Genomic DNA, 17,812 nt, shown 5'->3' with positions numbered 1-17,812 from the left:
AGGGGGAGATGGGCCGGGCCCAACTAGCCTCGCCCTGCAAACGGGCGCATAAGCGCCAAATAGGATTCGCCTATTTGGTCCCGCAAAAAAAAGTTGACATATTTTGCAGCATGCACATTTTCTTTAGGAAATGCAGCATGCACACAACCAGCCCGCAGTGTCTGACTGATTTATATGGGCCGGGCTTGAGCGCTTGTGGCGAGGACACCAAGTATTCTCATCCGGCCCGGAGCACACCAACTGTCGGGCCCCTGCCTCTAACCCCAGCCGTCGCTCGCCGTCCTCCTCGTCCTCGCCTTCCCCATCAAGCTAAACCTCCCTCTTTTCGTCGAATCCAGCCACCATGAAACCCTAAGACCACCGTCCTCCCGAATCCTCCATTGCCCTCCCCGATGCAGGCATTCGCGCGCCTCTCCTCGCCCGCCGCCTCCAGAAAGGGTAAGCAATCGTGCCCAAATGGGATGTATACTTGGTGAATGCACCCCGTTTGGCGGCGAGTAACTGTGGTCGGGCTGATGTTTTGTTCCGATTATTTCTTCTCTCTTCAGTGATTTCGGGCGTCTCTGGCGCGGTCGCAAGGCCGTGCTACCGGACATGGCGGTGGAAGGCGCATGCGGCGCCGCTGTCGGCTGCGGACCCACCCAAGGGCAAGAAGAGGGAATACATATCCAAGAATGAAAGGAAGGCTAGGATGAAGGAGTTTATTGAGGGGTAGGTGGCCTTAGCTTTGTAGCATTTGTGATTACGATTCATTGGTTTCAGTTCGGTGATTTTAGTGATTTTGCGTCAAAGGATTGCCATTTTTGTGCTGTTCCCCAGATTAGATTGTGAGAACTAGAAACCAATAGGATAAACATAGTGGAACTCATGTGTAATCTGTATGAAAAGTCTGATCAAAGGCGGCAATTGCACGTGCACTGATACTGAATGGCTTCTGCTTTGCTCTGATGAGTCTTGCATTGCGTGCGTCTGTTTAACTGCAGTTATCAGGCATCAAATGACGGTAGATTTCCGACTATGCAAATGATTCGTCAAAGTGTTGGAGGGGGTCACTACACAATTAGGGATGTACTCTCGGAAGTAAAGTATAACCAGATAAAGTTTCCGTTTGATAAGTCTAAGGCAGCCCAGCTTCAGGAGACAGCTGAAGGTGCTGAGCAGTCAAGGCCAGAGGAGGAGAGTGGAAACAGTTCATTTAACTCTCAGAGCTTCAACGGAAATCAGGATGAAGATGACACACTCCTATCCCAGAAAGATTCTCCTGCTGGCAATACAATCATGGAAAACGTACACTCTCCTTCTTTCACCTTTATTTTCAAGCTATTCCTTGAGTGCTCTACTTCATTTTAATGTTTAAATGGGGTAACTGGAAACATGATTCCAACACAGTGTCTTGTGTCTTTATTTCATATGCCCATATGTCCTGCAGACTGAACAGTGGAGATCTCTAGAATCACAATAGTCTTTTCATATCAATGGAGAACTGGAGTTACCATGCAAAATTTGCGCACTGCAGATGACTGCAAATATTCTCCCAATATTGTGTTTTTGTATGCAGATAAGATTTTGTAACCATTTTCCTCAAAACTATTATGCATATGCAGACTGAAGCTTCCATATCTTTGGACGCAAAGGAGGTGAAGTTACCGCTATATAACTCCGAGGCAGCCCAGCTCCATGAGACAGGTGAATGTGCTGAGCAATCAAGGCTCGAGGAAAGCGGGAGCAGTGCATTGAACCCAGATGACACACTCCTCTCCCAGAAAGACTCTGCTATGGGCACTACAATCATAGAAAACGTACACTCCTAGTTTCACCTTTATTTTTAAACTACTATTCTGGTGTTTTTACTTCAGTTTAACATTTCAATGGGGCAAGCTGGAAACATGATTCCAACAGTATCTTGGGTTTCTGTATGTCATATGCGTAATACTATGTTGTCCCTGCAGAATCAACCATTGGGATCTCTAGAGTCACAAGACTCCTCTCATTACAGTGGTGAGGTTGCCAAGCAAGATTCATGTACTGCAGCTGCAGATGCTAATGACCTGACTGTATCGAAACAAGCAGAAATTGATAGCATGAAGGTTCTAATGCTATGCACTTAAAATATTCTGCCAAAATCGTTATTTTGTATGTTGGCAAGACCTGCCATTTGCTCAAAATTATCATGCCTATGCAGACTGAAGCACCCATATCTTTGGAACTGGAGACTAAGTCAGACAACGGGAATCGTCAAGGGGAAACTGAAGTTAACAAGTTGCATTCGAACAATGTGAAAAAATTCCAGGATCCAACTGAACCAACTGTATCTGATCAAACTGAACATGACACAGTGATTAAAGGGAATGTACTTCACAGGTATTATTTGTTACATGCTAAATGGCTAAGTGCTTATAGTGATAATACTTAGTAAATTAAATGCATGGGCAAGTCATGTCTTACATTATTATGATATAACTAAATATGCTTTCATCGGTGTGATGAACCGTGAGGACTGATTGCGTCATTTAGCCTTGGTGACAGCCAGTTCCCAGCAAATCGTCGGATTTCCATCAATTTGTACCAATTCCTTTGTTCAATCCTGTCATTGAGAAAATGCTTCATGCTATCAAGCACTGAGAATTCATTCCTGATAATCTTACTTAGAAGCCTCAATTGATTTCTGGCTTGCCATTCAAGTGGGTGGTTCGTTGGTCCCAGGGTACGTGTCATCATAATACTGCGAGGGAACAACCAAAACAGTGCCACTGGCACTCTGGGAACTTGGTTTGGACATGTTTTAGATCCCTAGTTATGGTTCAGAATGCAAGGAAATTATTACTTAATTCTTTTACGTTGAATTCCTGCTGAAGCTAACAAATTTCTAGTTCTGACTACCTGCTGACCAGGGTTAGTTTATAGTTTGACGAAGTCATTTGATTCAAAAGCTCAGACCCCATAACATACCACCATTTGCAGTAGGTTTGTATAAATGTATCCATAAATCGTTTCCTTTTGTGAATTGCTTGTCTATAGGGATGTTCATGTCAGTTTAGTGCTGTTCCAACAAAACCGGCAAGTGGTGGATTAACACCAAACATGACACCCTCATTTGTACTGTTTTTATTTTGCTAGTAAGGAAACTCACGGTTTGACATGGTTTGGAGAGAGTTTGTACACCCTATTGATTACAATTTGCCTTAAGCAACATGCTGGGCATTTCAGCTGTTTTTTGTAAGTGTTAATGCTGGACGTCCTGATCATATTTTGTCTCTCTTTATGTTGCGCAGAGAAGAGAACCCCGAGGTCGAGGAGCAGGGATCAAGCAAGACAAGTCTTTTAGGGAGCCTGAAATCGCTTGCTTCTGGGATCAGAAACTTCTGGAGAAATCTGTAAATTTGTCTCATTTTGGCTTGGAGCCAACACACATGAAGTCCCCTTATCTATCAATTTTATGAGCCTGGAGCAGCTTGTGAAGCTTTGTGAAGGCTACAGAGTTAATGATCTAAGTGCCCCTTGTTTAGCGTTTTTTGCGAGCCTGAAGAAAGCTGTAAAGTTTTATTTTTGCACTACGGAACATTGGTCTGACTCCCGCAGTGTCACGTTACTTATAAGCTACTCCCTCCCGTTCCAAATTACTCGTTGCAGAAATGAATGTATCTAGAACTAAAATACATCTAAATACATCCATACCTGTGACAAGTAATTTGGAACGGAGGGAGTAGATAAGAGCATATTTGGGTGCATCTAATGTTAACAGGCCGGTCTGTCATAGTGCAATGATGTGATGCTTATTGGCGACAGGGCGGTCCTATTTGCTTTGCTTGTTGTCAAAATGTACTAGTTGAAGATAGTATGATCGGTAACTTGGGACATAATTTTAGCAGAGGAACATTGCCGTTGAAGGGAAGAAGGAAACCGTGAGTTCCTATCCTCACTTATGTAGACTGGCGAAGAACTGCCAGATCATCTCAGGATCCCAGTCACATTGTTTCTCCATCATGAAACTCTTAAGACCAATGGAATGACAACTCGTACGAACTGTCCTGCCCACTTCATCGTTGAATTTTCTCCAGTTGATCCAGTGTTGCACAGTGAAATCCTTGTTGCAGTAGAGTCTTTGGTACAGGTCCTGCTGCTCGATGGTCCAAAAGCGCATATCGTTACAACGTTATTTTCTCTCAGGGCATGGAGAGCCTTGTTCATAGGTAATGGGGTTTGAACATCAGTTGGTATTTGCGATGAGTTATGTATTGCCCTCGATCTGAAACTGTTGGTGCAGTTGATGCGGCCTCTGGAAACACTGAAGCTGGTACTGCGGGTTCCATGCCCTCTTGGTGAATGGACTTGTACCATGGCTCAAATATCAATTGGAATTTGCACCGATTTCTGAATAACCGGCACTCCATCTGAAACTGTTGGTGTAGTTGCCGCGGCCTCTGGAAACAGTGAAGTTGGCACTGTGAGTTCCATGCCCTCATTGTGCTCTGACCAAGACTCGGACTGATCACCTGGTTGGACTTGAGCGGACTGAACAGCTAATAAAATGTCATCATTCAGCGAAAACTGAATCCTTTGTGCATCTAAAGCACACCGAGCAGTCTCATATCTGGTGTCATCATTTAGGCATCTTGCTCTTTTTGGAAAATTTGATTGAGATTCTTCATTACCATGTTCCTGCAGTGGAATAAAATATTTCTTACAATCTTTGTTACGTAAAAAGAAGAAAAAGGCCGAATCTGATAACCATGAACAAATATGCTTATTCTGAATACATTTTGAGAGGCTCCTGGTTCCTTTGCATCAGTATTTGCATGAATGTGCAATTGACAATGCAGATAAAAAAGGAAAGGAAGGGATTAAGAAGGAACTGGTGGAAGGCGCCATTAGCACTTAAGAAAATACTGGAAAGAGAACTAGAGCGTGTGTGCCCGTGACAAAAGGTGTGAGACGATCTGGGAACGGTTGGAAGAAAAGGTAAGGCAACAAGGTGCTAGATTTAAGCAAGTATTGTCCGTCCGATCATTGGAATCGGCTTAGCTGAAAAAGGCAGATCTGGTTGAACTAGGACCCTAATTGAAACCTTCTCCTTCTTCATCCCACAAATAACTCAAACTGCCATACATAGTAAAGCTGAAGGTGTACATCGAAGTAAAATACAACACAAAAATCTGATTGGAGACCATAAAATCTGAAATAGGATTTTTTTTTTTAGAAAAGGAGGATGACCCCCAGCCTCTGCATCTGGGCGATGCGTACGGTCATTTTATTAATTATTCTCACAAGACCTTATAAAGCCATACAACAGCAAGACTAAAGCCACCGTCTAAGCAACAATTGTCGCTACACCTATCCAATTAATGAAGGGGCGCAGATAGTCTGAGCCTAATACCAAACAGACATCGCAGCCAAACGTAAACATCTAAGACCTGAGGTCCCAACCAGGACGCCTACCGGGTATGGGACACCTACCAGTCCGGCGCACTCCTCAACCAGGACGCCTGCCGGGTATGAGGCCGTCGCAGCCACCTGCCACCAATCCATCTTCAGAGTTGTACTGTTGCATGTACCGTGCCAGGTCTTTCTGCCATCGACACCACCATGACGCCCGACATCGTCGTCCTTCTGCGTGAGTCCATCCTCCCACAGCGAACTCCGAATCTGCATCGCGCCACGCCGTCAAGATCCGTCGCCATCAGTGTGTAGGATGAAACACCGCTCCACCAAAGAATCCGTCCTCTGGTCCCTCGATCACGTGTGTACCTCCAAGAATGACGCCCCCAAGGGAGGAACGACACCAGAGCGCCACCGTCATTCGATCATCCGATATAGGGTTTCCTCCGGAGGTAGCAGAGAGTGGCCTTGAACTTCTCCACGGCGATGCCTTCAAGAAGGGAACGGCGCAATAGCGCCGCCACCGCCGGCCTTAGCAGACGCCGAAGGCAAGTTTTCACCCAGATCAGTTCGAAGGGATCCAACTCTTGTGCACGGGCCGCCGTCACCACCAGCACCATCAGGCAGAACCCTGGAGCACCGGCAGATCAGCGAGCCGCCGGCACCACCGCATCCAGATCGCCGGCCACGCCGGGCCGCCACCATCCCCCGCGTCATCCGGGTTAGAGATGGAGCCGCCGACCGCGCACAAGGACCACCGCCGCCTACATACGCCGGAGCGCCGCCGAGAGCCCAGCGCCCGCCACCGCTTGCCGAGGGCCGCCGCCGAGCGCCCGAGCAGACTCCCACACACACCGGGGGAAAACCGCGAGCGTGAGCCCTGTCGTCACCCCCAAGCCCGCGCCAGCGCGCCCCGCCTCCAGCGCGCCGCCAACAACCGCTGCGATCCGCCCCGCCAGATTCAGCGAGTCGTGGGAGAAGAGATCCCGCCGCTGCCGACGCCGACCGGGCTTTGCCCAGCGGCGGCGAGGAGGAGAGGTCGGGGAAGGGACGAGGATGCGGCGGCGCTAGGGTTCCCCCCGATCGCCGCGTAGGGGCGACACGGGAGGAGTCCTTAAAATAGGAACAGGTCCACTTAAACCCATGAACTATAAAACTATGGTATTTAAACCCCTAAATCTACTGCACAACATTACCTTATCTATGTCATCACAACTAGCCTTAAAGAAAGATTCACATCGTTTTGAATAATTGACTACGGATGACATTGGAGGATCTAGGGGTGGGGTCATCATGGGGGCCACAGCCCCCATACAAAAATTACAAATTCGATTTTACTAGTGCAATGTTTGTCCATCATACTAATTTTGCTGTAGTGTAGTATATATATTTTTCTAGCCATTGTAATGTTGTTCATTGTTGGCCCCACATTGTCAAATCCTAGATCCGCCAGTGGCGGATGTCCATATCGAATGATCATTTTCAAAAGTCTTCCCATTTCCAAGGATCCATAGGCAATGTCTACAACATAGAGTTATTTGAAATAAAAAGTTTGGTAGATACGATATGCCGAACTTGAATGTCACCAAAGAACAACATATCTTGCTCTTGTCAATGCCACATTAGCTCCTTTTCCACCATCTAGAAAGCTTATATCCCCATTAAGATTGCACCTAACCATTGAAATTAATACTATATCTCTCTCATCACCTTGAGATGCATCAAAAGTATTTACTACAACATGGAAAAACTTGTCCTGCTTAAATTTCCTTAGTCTTTCTCCTAGAACATTCACTTGGGCCTTATATGGATATAAGACACCGGCATTTGTTTTTCCTCCTTGACGCATGCTGTGATAATTTTGGACCAAAGAAACACATGATTAGTTTGATCAATTGCTGAAGAACAGAAACTACTTTTTTTAACATGCTACTTGACAACTTAATCTTTAGATATACCTATTGATTGCTATAGTAGCTTCAACCTGTATTAACAAAATTAGCATCTCTACGCTCTTCATGGCCCTCAATATCAATAAATGAATATGGACCATAATATTTGCCATGGAGATAATCCTTGGTATATTCTTTATGAATAACATATTCTCCATTGGTAATTGAACCGTCGTAGAATTCGAAGTTTGGAAATTCACTAATAGACGTGTGCATCATGTATTGCGTCCTTAGCATGCGTTTGATATAATCCATGTCGCACAATCTCTCATATAGACTTCCTCCAGGTCCAACAATTTTAGCAGCCTAGCAATTATATTAAGATATATGAGAAACTATTTGTGTTTAACAATATTCAGTATCAGATAAGATGATATTCATATGATCTTATACAAAGACATGCCTCACTAATGATGATAGTCGCCGGTCGTCTATCGGACTGCCTTATCAATGACCAAGATATTGTCCCTTTGGTTCATACTTCAAATCCTTCTTTACATGCATGGAGATTGTATAGTTTCCACCCCGCAAAACCTTCATATAGTTCGCACATGCATCTGGCCACTTTGAAGAGTTTGATAACATCTCAGAATGGGTCTCTTCAAATAATGGTGCGAGAAACAACCTCGGGACATGGCAAAATGTGTGGTAGGCTGGGGCTCATGTCAAACAAAGGCCCAATACATCTACATACCTAAATAAATTATAAAAATAATAATTTGCACAACATAATGTTAACACTATTATGGGGGGGGGGGGCATTTGCCTCCCCCACCCCGGTGCACTTCACCACGTTGTATTTATTATTTGCAACAAATTTCCTTCAATGGGTGCCATATTTCGCCTACCAAACAATACAATATCACCAAGAGAATAGTCATTCTTTTGAGATAAGACAACACGATGAGAAGCCATTTTTCACAGCAGTGTTACTGGGGGCACAAGCAATGACATCATGTTTGTTCTTTAAAATTGCGCCTAGAATCACGACAACTTCTAGTTTTACATGTGCCAGGCGAACCTAGATTAGCCTCACAGACTCTTTGTGACAACAATTGGCCGCTAAGATGCAACTTATAGCTGCTACATTTTGTGACTCGTTCAGATCAAAACCATCAAGGTCATTTTGAATTCTAGCATACCAATCTTCAGTGTCGCATTGCTTACACATGGTAGTTGCCTACGACATCAATTTAAGGATTAAGTACACAAAGAATGAAAAAAGACGTTACAGTTGCATAAATCCAATATATACAAAAAGTTAGAATAGAATAGCAATAGAAAAAGTGGAAATATATGAACAAAGCATACATCAAATTAAAAAAATCACATTAAATAGAAAACTAGTTAGAAAAAAAAACATTGAAAGTAGCTTACTGCTTACATGAATGTTTTTGCCCAATATAAATGAAGGACTGTCTTGAGCGCTTCCGAGATACGATTCTATGATACCATTTTAGTGAGAAATCTGATTTCAAAAGGGACTTGCACCAGTAGCTATTCGTCTAATGTGCACATATCTTATCTCATTTCATAGAAAAAAATTTATCATATCTGGTGACCGGATGACTTCGACTTATAGCACCTTCATATCATCACCATCTCTAGAACGAGGCTTCATGACCCACACTAGCTCATTGATAGTTTCTGATTTACCTGGGGTTTTTTTTGTGATGAAGCCAACATGATATCTCGCTGAGGGAAATATGCCCTAAAGGCAATAATAAAGTTATTGTTTATTTCCTTATATCATGATAAATGTTTATTATTCATGCTAGAATTGTATTAACCGGAAACATAATACTTGTGTGAATACATAGACAAACAGAGTGTCACTAGTAAGCCTCTACTTGACTAGCTCGTTGATCAAAGATAGTTATGTTTCTTAGCCATTGACATGAGTTGTCATTTGATTAACGGAATGATGTGATTGACTTGACCCATTCCGTTAGCTTAACACTCGATCGTTTAGTATATTGCCGTTGCTTTCTTCATGACTTATACATGTTCCTATGACTATGAGATTATGCAACTCCCGTTTACCAGAGGAACACTTTGTGTGCTACCAAACGTTACAACGTAACTGGGTGATTATAAAGGTGCTCTACAGGTGTCTCCGAAGGTACTTGTTGGGTTGGCGTATTTCAATATTAGGATTTGTCACTCCGATCGTCGGAGAGGTATCTCTGGGCCCACTCGGTAATGCACATCACTTAAGCCTTGCAAGTATTGCAACTAATGAGTTAGTTGCGGGATGATGTATTACGGAATGAGTAAAGAGACTTGCCGGTAACGAGATTGAACTAGGTATTGAGATACCGACGATCGAATCTCGGGCAAGTAACATACTGAAAGCACAAGTGCTCCCTGGGTGGTTTTGGTAATTAATGTCAACATATCTCTTGTTGGACTAACACTTTTACCTAGTATGTTTCAGATAAGTTCAACAATGGAGTGGCATGGACTAGAGGATGTGGAACCCCTTCAAGATGCTAAGGACAAAGGATTGACTCAAGCTTCAAGCTCAAGACTCTACTTTTTCTATTTTAGTGATCCAAGATCACATTGAGTCTATAGGAAAAGCCAATACTATCAAGAAGGGATGAGGTGTTGCTTAATGGCTTGCTTGCTCAAAGTGCTTAGTGATATGCTCCAAAACCCTCAACTACTTTCCCACATCCATATATGACCTAAACCAAAAGTCAAACTCGGCCCCACTGATTCTATCTATCCGGCGCCACCGAGTTTCAGATGTCATAGCCACTGCCACAAACCCTAGCAAATCGGTTTCACCGATAGGGATCTCGGTCTCACCGAGATGGGATTGTAATCTCTCTGTGTATGTCCATTACCAAAATCGGTCTCACCGAGTTTGAGCAATCGGTACTACCGAGATTACAATGCAAACCCTCTGGTTAGCTTATTACCAAAATCGGTCCCACCGAGTTTGTGTAATCGGTCTCACCGAGTTTGCCTGACCAACTCTCTGGTTAGCTTATTACCAAAATCAGTCCCACCGAGTTTGTGTAATCGGTCACACCGAGATTATGTTATGCCCTAACCCTAATCATATCGGTCCTACCGAGTTGCATCTCAGTCCCACCGAAAATCCTAACGGTCACTAGGTTTGATGAATCGGTCCGACCGAGTTTAACCATTCAGTCCCACCGAGTTTGGCAAATTGTGTGTAACGGTTAGATTTTGTGTGGAGGCTATATATACCCCTCCACCCACTCTTCATTCGTGGAGAAAGCCATCAGAACACATCTACACTTCCAATACACATTTTCTGAGAGAGAACCACCTACACTTGTGTTGAGCTCAAGATATTCCATTCCAACCATATGAATCTTGATCTCTAGCCTTCCCCAAGTTGCTTTCCACTCAAATCTTCTTTCCACCAAATCCAAATCCTGTGAGAGAGAGTTGAGTGTTGGGGAGACTATCATTTGAAGCACAAGAGCAAGGAGTTCATCATCAACACACCATTTGTTACTTCTTGGAGAGTGGTGTCTCCTAGATTGGCTAGGTGTCACTTGGGAGCCTCCGACAAGATTGTGGAGTTGAACCAAGGAGTTTGTAAGGGCAAGGAGATCGCCTACTTCGTGAAGATCTACCGCTAGTGAGGCAAGTCCTTCGTGGACGACGGCCGTGATGGAATAGACAAGGTTGCTTCTTCGTGGACCTTTCGTGGGTGGAGCCCTCCGTGGACTCGCGCAACCGTTACCCTCCGTGGGTTGAAGTCTCCATCAACGTGGATGTACGATAGCACCACCTATCGGAACCATGACAAAAACATCCGTGTCTCCAATTGCGTTTGAATACTCCAAACCCTTCCCTTTACATTCTTGCAAGTTGCATGCTTTACTTTCCGCTGCTCCTATACTCATTGCATGCTTGCTTGATATGTAGTGTGTTTGTTAAACTTGTGCCTAAACTCCACTTAAACTTAAGAATATTAAAAACTGCAACTTTTGGCACTTAGTGTCTAATCACCCCCCCTCTAGACACCTCTTCTCGATCCTTTCACATACCGATGACGAAGGGAACAACGTATGTTGTTACGCGGTCTGACCGATAAAGATCTTCATAGAATATGTGGGAGCCAATATGAGCATCCAGGTTCCGCTATTGGTTATTGACCGGAGACGTGTCTCGGTCATGTCTAGATAGTTCTCGAACCCATAGGGTCCGCACGCTTAAAGTTTCGATGACGGTTATATTATGAGTTTATGAGTTTTGATGTACCGAAGGTTGTTCGAAGTCCCGGATGTGATCACGGACATGACGAGGAGTCTCGAAATGGTCGAGACATGAAGATTAATATATTGGAAGCCTATATTTGGATGTGGGAAGTGTTTCGTGTGAAATCGGGATTTTACCGGAGTACCGAGCGGTTACCGGAACCCCCCGGGGGCTTAATGGGCCATAATGGGCCTTAGTGGAGAAGAGGAGAGGCGGCTAGGGCAGGGCCGCACGCCCCTCCCCCTCTAGTCCGAATAGGACAAGGAGAGGGGGGCGCCCCCCCCCTTTCCTTCCTCTCTCCCTCCTCTTTTCCCCTTCTCCTAATCCAACAAGGAAGGGAGGGAGTCCTACTCCCGGTGGGAGGTAGGACTCCTCCTGGCGCGCCTCCTCCTGGCCGGCCACACCTCCCCCCTTGCTCCTTTATATACGGGGGCAGGGGGCACCCTAGAGACACAATAATTGATTTGATCTTTTAGCCGTGTGCGGTGCCCCCTCCACCATAGTCCACCTCGATAATACTGTAGCGGTGCTTAGGCGAAGCCCTGCGCCGGTAAAACATCATCATCGTCACCACGCCGTCGTGCTGACGAAACTCTCCCTCAACACTCGGCTGGATCAGAGTTCGAGGGACGTCATCGGGCTAAACGTGTGCTGAACTCGGAGGTGTCGTACGTTCAGTAATTGATCGGTCGGATCGTGAAGACGTACGACCACATCAACCGCGTTGTGCTAACGGTTCCGCTTTCAGTCTACGAGGGTACGTAGACAACACGCTCCCCTCTCGTTGCTATGCATCACCATGATCTTGCGTGTGCGTAGGATTTTTTTTAAAATTACTACGTTACACAACAGTGGCATCCGAGCCTGGTTTTATGCGTAGATGGCATATGCACGAGTAGAACACAAGTGAGTTGTGGGTGATATAAGTCATACTGCTTACTAGCATGTCATAATTTGGTTCGGCGGTATTGTTGGATGAAGCGGCCTGGACCGACATTACGCGTATGCTTACGCGAGACTGGTTCTACCGACGTGATTTGCACACAGGTGGCTGGCGAGTATCAGTTTCTCCAACTTTAGTTGAATCAAGTGTGGCTACGCCCGGTCCTTCCAAAGGTTAAAAAACAGCACCAACTTGACAAACTATCGTTGTGGTTTTTATGCGTAGGTAAGAACGGTTCTTGCTCAGCCCGTAGCAGCCACGTAAAACTTGCAACAACAAAGTAGAGGACGTCTAACTTGTTTTTGCAGGGCATGTTGTGATGTGATATGGTCAAGGCATGATGCTAAATTTTATTGTATGATATGATCATGTTTTTGTAACCGAGTTATCGGCAACTGGCAGGAGCCATATGGTTGTCGCTTTATTGTATGCAAATGCAATCGCCCTGTAATGCTTTACTTTATCACTAAGCGGTAGCGATAGTCGTAGAAGCATAAGATTGGCGAGACGTGATGAGGACATCAATACCATTGTTACACCCACAGCCCCTAATACTACATATATTGGACCAATTACTAGAGCTCGCGCACGCCAATTAAATTATCAGGTATTTTCGTTTCTTGGTAATGATTCTAATGTTCATGAGAATATGATGCTGCCTAAATTGGATACATTTGTTTTGCTTACAAATGAAGGGCCTGGCATGGATAAGAGGGATGAACATTGGAGCAAGAACAAGCATGGAGTTGATGGCATGCGCAAGGGGAACAAGAACGGAGTTACAAGTGATGATTTCAGGATATTGAAGCCACCATAATGAGTGCATGAAGCCTTGGACGAAATATACAAGATGCCACTTCATAAACTTCGTCCATAGGCTATTCTAGGGGCTGCTTCACCTTATTATTGGGCCAGGCCCATGTAATTTCGAAATACATAAGTATAGGCTGTTTTTAGAGTCCGTATGTGTGGGGAAACAAGAGATAGGGTTGGTTTCGGACCCCTTCCCCAAGGGCCACGAAATTCCCCCCTCTTCCTCCATATATACAGCCCTTAGGGCACCGTTTAGACTTTGGGTTTTGTTTAGATTAAAAGTTCGCCATAGCTGCAACTTCGCGTACTTCGTTTGTGTTCAACGACCAGACCAAGGCGTCACAGAACCCCACCTTGATTAATAAAGCTTTCCTCTTATATTCGCAATATCCAGATTGCAATCTTAGTTTCTTGCTTGTTCTTCATTTGCCTGCAGGAAATAGACCTTCGTGGTCAGGTTGATCGTGCTCCGGCGTGGTCAATAACCTCTCGGAGTTGGTTTAGCGATTGCTAAGGCGCGACGTCCTCGCACGTTCGTAGTCGGATCGTCAAAGTTGACTTCCTCCAAAACGATAGCCACCATCTCATCGAAAGACGGGACACCTTTGCCTCTATCAAGTGGTATCAGATTTCCAGGTTGCTCGGTGAGATTTTACAGTTTTTCGTAGTTTAGATCGAGTCTGTTCTTCATACCTATAGTCCATGAAAAAGCCAAAAAAAATTAGGGTTAGTTCATCCCATCCGAACCAATCTGAGCCTTTGCATAATCTTTTCTGTATTTGCTTTGTTGAATTTGCGGTTGCATCGTCGTGTCAAGTTGCTGGTCTTAGTGTCTAGTCCTTTAGAGTTTCGAGTTCTGTTCACAGGTTGTCACGTCGCCGCTGCCATACATCACCACCGGATCATCATCATCGCTCCTGCCATATACCACCACCGCACCAACTTCATCACCGCTGCCATATACGCCACCACATATCCGCCGCCATCACGCCAGTCCGAGTCCACCTGCAACATATATCCGCCACCAGTCCGAGTTCCACCAGATTCATCACCGCCACCGGTCCGAGTTCCACCAGATTCATCTCCGCCACCAGTCCTATTCCGAGTCCAGTATTTTGTTACTCTGTTTTGGATTTCCAGATCACGCCATACTCCGAGTCGTGACAGAGAAGGACTCCCCAACTTCCGTGCTACCCGCAGAAGAAAAATAGTTCCAGTTTCAAAAAAAACTAAGTCTGGAAAATTCTGGCTAGGCAGTTTTTAGGACATTTGTAGACTTTTTCGAAAAAAAATTGTTGCGGAGCAAAAAAAAGAGGAAAAAAAGTGAAAAAAAAGAAAAAAAATTCAGAGTGTGCTCCTCCCTTGTTTACGTGCAGCGCCGTGATTTTGTTAGTGTTCTAGGCTCGCGTCTCTAGTACGGTCTAGCCTAGGACCAGCACAGTACCGTTGTTGAGCGTTTATTCAACTTTGCATCTCTAAATTGATTATTGCTGGCCCTTTTTGCTACCATATTATAAGCCTTCCTAGCTCCACATACATCTACGTCGTGCGTTTGACTCTCCCTGGCAATCGCTCTATCCAAGCTTTGAGAGTTTTGACTACAACGGTTGCCGATCAACGCCTGCTGCTGGGTAAGAACTGGTAAGAATTTGAGATTTGCTTGACGGATTTGTGACTGTCCACCACACCACCACCACCACTTCCTAGTAGTTTGTAGGATCATATTCTTGTGTGTTTCTATTGCTGCTAACCATGGCAGGATCACAAGCCGACGAGACAGACTGGGAGAACATGACAAACAAAGAGTTACATGATAAGTTTCAGCAAATGATGAGTGGACAGGTGGAAGATGTGCTAAATAGATTTGAAGAGGCCATGGAGAAGATAGATGGCATTGAGAAGGCGTTCGAAACAAAGCTCGATAACAAGTTTAATGAATTGCTCGAGCGTCTTCCACCACCACCACCAGCTGCACCTAACGCACCTCTACAACAACAACGACGACTACCTCCACATCGCGAAACAGCCCTCCGCCGAGCGAGCCGTGTCCCTCTTCAGCCTGGCCAAGCTGCTGGTGCTGCTGTTGATACTTCTGTGGCTCCTGCCGCTGATGTGGAGGAGGATGATTATGTGGGAGATTACGAGGATGAGGTTGATCAACATCAAAACTACGTGCAACCACCAGCACCACAACCACCAGGTCGTCCACATGCAAATAATGGCAATGTTAGGGCTCCCCCTCAGGTACGAGATCATGACCATCTCCCTAAACTAAAATTGAATATTCCACCATTTGAGGGTAGATATGTTCCTGATATATATCTTACTTGGGAGTTAGAAACTGAACAACAATTTACATGTTTACAATATCCTGAGGAGAGACGTGTTCCTGCTGTTGTTTGTGCTTTCACTAGCTTTGCATGTGTTTGGTGGTCTGAACATTGTCGATTATATCCTGTTCCAGCTACTTGGGCTGCTTTGAAAACTGCTATGCGTACTCGTTGGGTTCCACCATATTATCAACGTGAATTACTTCAAAAATTACAGCGCTTAAGACAAGGAAAAAATTCGTAGAAGAATATTATCAGGAATTACAAACTGGCTTGATTAGATGTGGTATTGTTGAGGAGAATGAAGCTATGCTTGCACGTTTTCTGGGTGGATTAAATAGAGAGATTTAGACCATTCTAGACTATAAGGATTATAATAATATCACTCGTTTATTCCATCTTGCTTGTAAAGCTGAACGTGAAGTGCAGGACCGACAGGCATTGGCGCGGACTAACTTTTCTGCAGGTCGACCTTCATCATGGACACCACGTGCATCATCTACTTCCACACGTTCTGCTACACCGGCACCTCCGCCGGCTGCCACCTCCAACCGTGATACAATAAAGCAGGCACAATCACCACTATCTGCCAAGAGCACACCTTCTGGGCCTGCAAAGAGCTCTTCTTCATCCATGGCATCAATAGGGCAAACACATGATATTATTTGTCGACGTTGCAAGGGTGGAGGTCATTATGCGAGAGAATGCCCATCTAAGCGTGTGATGATTGTTACTGAGGATGGTGGGTATGAGTCCGCTAGTGACTATGATGAGGAGACTTTGGCTCTTATTACACATGAAGAACACGGTGGAGATGATTCTTATCATGAGACGCAATACATGGCTGCTGAAGATGCTGACAGGTATGAATGTTTAGTTGCTCAATGTGTTTTGAGTGTGCAGGTTACACAAGCTGAGCAAAATCAGAGGCATAATTTGTTCCATACAAAGGGAGTTGTGAAGGAACATTCTATTCGCGTCATCATAGATGGAGGGAGCTGCAACAACTTGGCTAGCATGGAGATGGTGGAGAAGCTATCTCTCACCACAAGACCACATCCACATCCTTACTACATCTAATGGTTCAACAACAGCGGCAAGGTTAAGGTAACACGTACTGTTCGTGTGCATTTTAGTATCTCTACATATGCTGATTATGTTGATTGTGATGTGGTACCTATGCAAGCATGTTCCTTATTACTTGGTAGACCATGGCAATTTGATAAAAATTCTGTACACCATGGTAGAAACAATCAGTATACTCTTGTTCAAAAGGATAAAAATATTACTTTGCTTCCTATGACTCCTGATTCCATTTTGAAAGATGATATTAATAGAGCTAATAAAGCAAAATAGGAGAAAAATAAGAGTGAAAATCAGATTGTGGCAAAAGAATTTGAGCAACAAATGAAGCCTAATAATAAACCATCTACTGTTGCCTCAGAAATTAAATTGAAAAGTGCATGTTTACTTGCTACCAAATCTGATATTGATGAGCTAGATTCTAGCAAATCTGTTTGCTATGCTTTTGTGTGCAAAGAGGCATTATTTTCATTCGAGGACGTGCCTTCCTCTTTGCCTCCTGCTATCACTAACATTTTGCAGGAGTTTGCTGACGTCTTCCCACAAGATGTCCCACCGGGATTACCACCTATTCGAGGGATTGAGCATCAAATTGACTTAATTCCCAGTGCATCGCTACCCAACCGTGCACCATACCGTACCAATCCAGAGGAGACGAAGGAGATTATGCGTCAAGTACAGGAGCTGCTCGACAAAGGTTATATATGCGAATCTCTTAGTCCTTGTGCTATTCCTATTATACTAGTGCCTAAAAAGGATGGTACATCACGTATGTGTGTTGATTGTAGAGGCATTAATAATATTACTATTCGTTATCGTCATCCTATTCCTAGGCTAGATGATATGCTTGATGAATTGAGTGGCTCTACAATATTCTCCAAAGTTGATTTGCGTAGTGGATACCATCAAATTCGTATGAAATTGGGAGATGAATGGAAAACAGCATTTAAAACTAAGTTTGGTTTATATGAGTGGTTAGTCATGCCTTTTGGGTTAAATAATGCACCTAGTACTTTCATGAGACTAATGAACGAAGTTTTACGTGCTTTCATTGGACGATTTGTGGTAGT

General features: G+C 44.5%; 1 protein-coding gene across 1 annotated transcript; it reads left to right on the top strand.

The window, feature by feature from the left end:
- The first annotated feature begins 210 nt into the window (after positions 1-210).
- On the top strand, positions 211-3,578 carry LOC125513740 (uncharacterized). Its single transcript, XM_048678928.2, has 7 exons — positions 211-438; positions 549-711; positions 984-1,287; positions 1,605-1,799; positions 1,950-2,087; positions 2,183-2,361; positions 3,273-3,578. Exons 1-7 carry the CDS (start codon positions 393-395, stop codon positions 3,376-3,378), a joined length of 1,131 nt encoding a protein of 376 aa, XP_048534885.1. The 5' UTR covers positions 211-392; the 3' UTR covers positions 3,379-3,578.
- Positions 3,579-17,812: the final 14,234 nt, after the last annotated feature.

The sequence above is a fragment of the Triticum urartu genome, chromosome 6A (assembly GCF_056163025.1).
Source record: "Triticum urartu cultivar PI428250 chromosome 6A, HENAU_Tu73, whole genome shotgun sequence".
NCBI lineage: Eukaryota > Viridiplantae > Streptophyta > Magnoliopsida > Poales > Poaceae > Triticum > Triticum urartu.
This window is presented reverse-complemented; position numbering and strand designations above follow the sequence as displayed.

Coding starts and splice junctions, on each gene's coding strand:
- LOC125513740 (XM_048678928.2), top strand. CDS start 393: ATGCAGGCATTCGCGCGCCTCTCCTCGCCCGCCGCCTCCAGAAAGG. Junction 2,088..2,182: donor CAGAAATTGATAGCATGAAG/GTTCTAATGCTA, acceptor ATGCCTATGCAG/ACTGAAGCACCCATATCTTT. Junction 2,362..3,272: donor AAAGGGAATGTACTTCACAG/GTATTATTTGTT, acceptor TATGTTGCGCAG/AGAAGAGAACCCCGAGGTCG.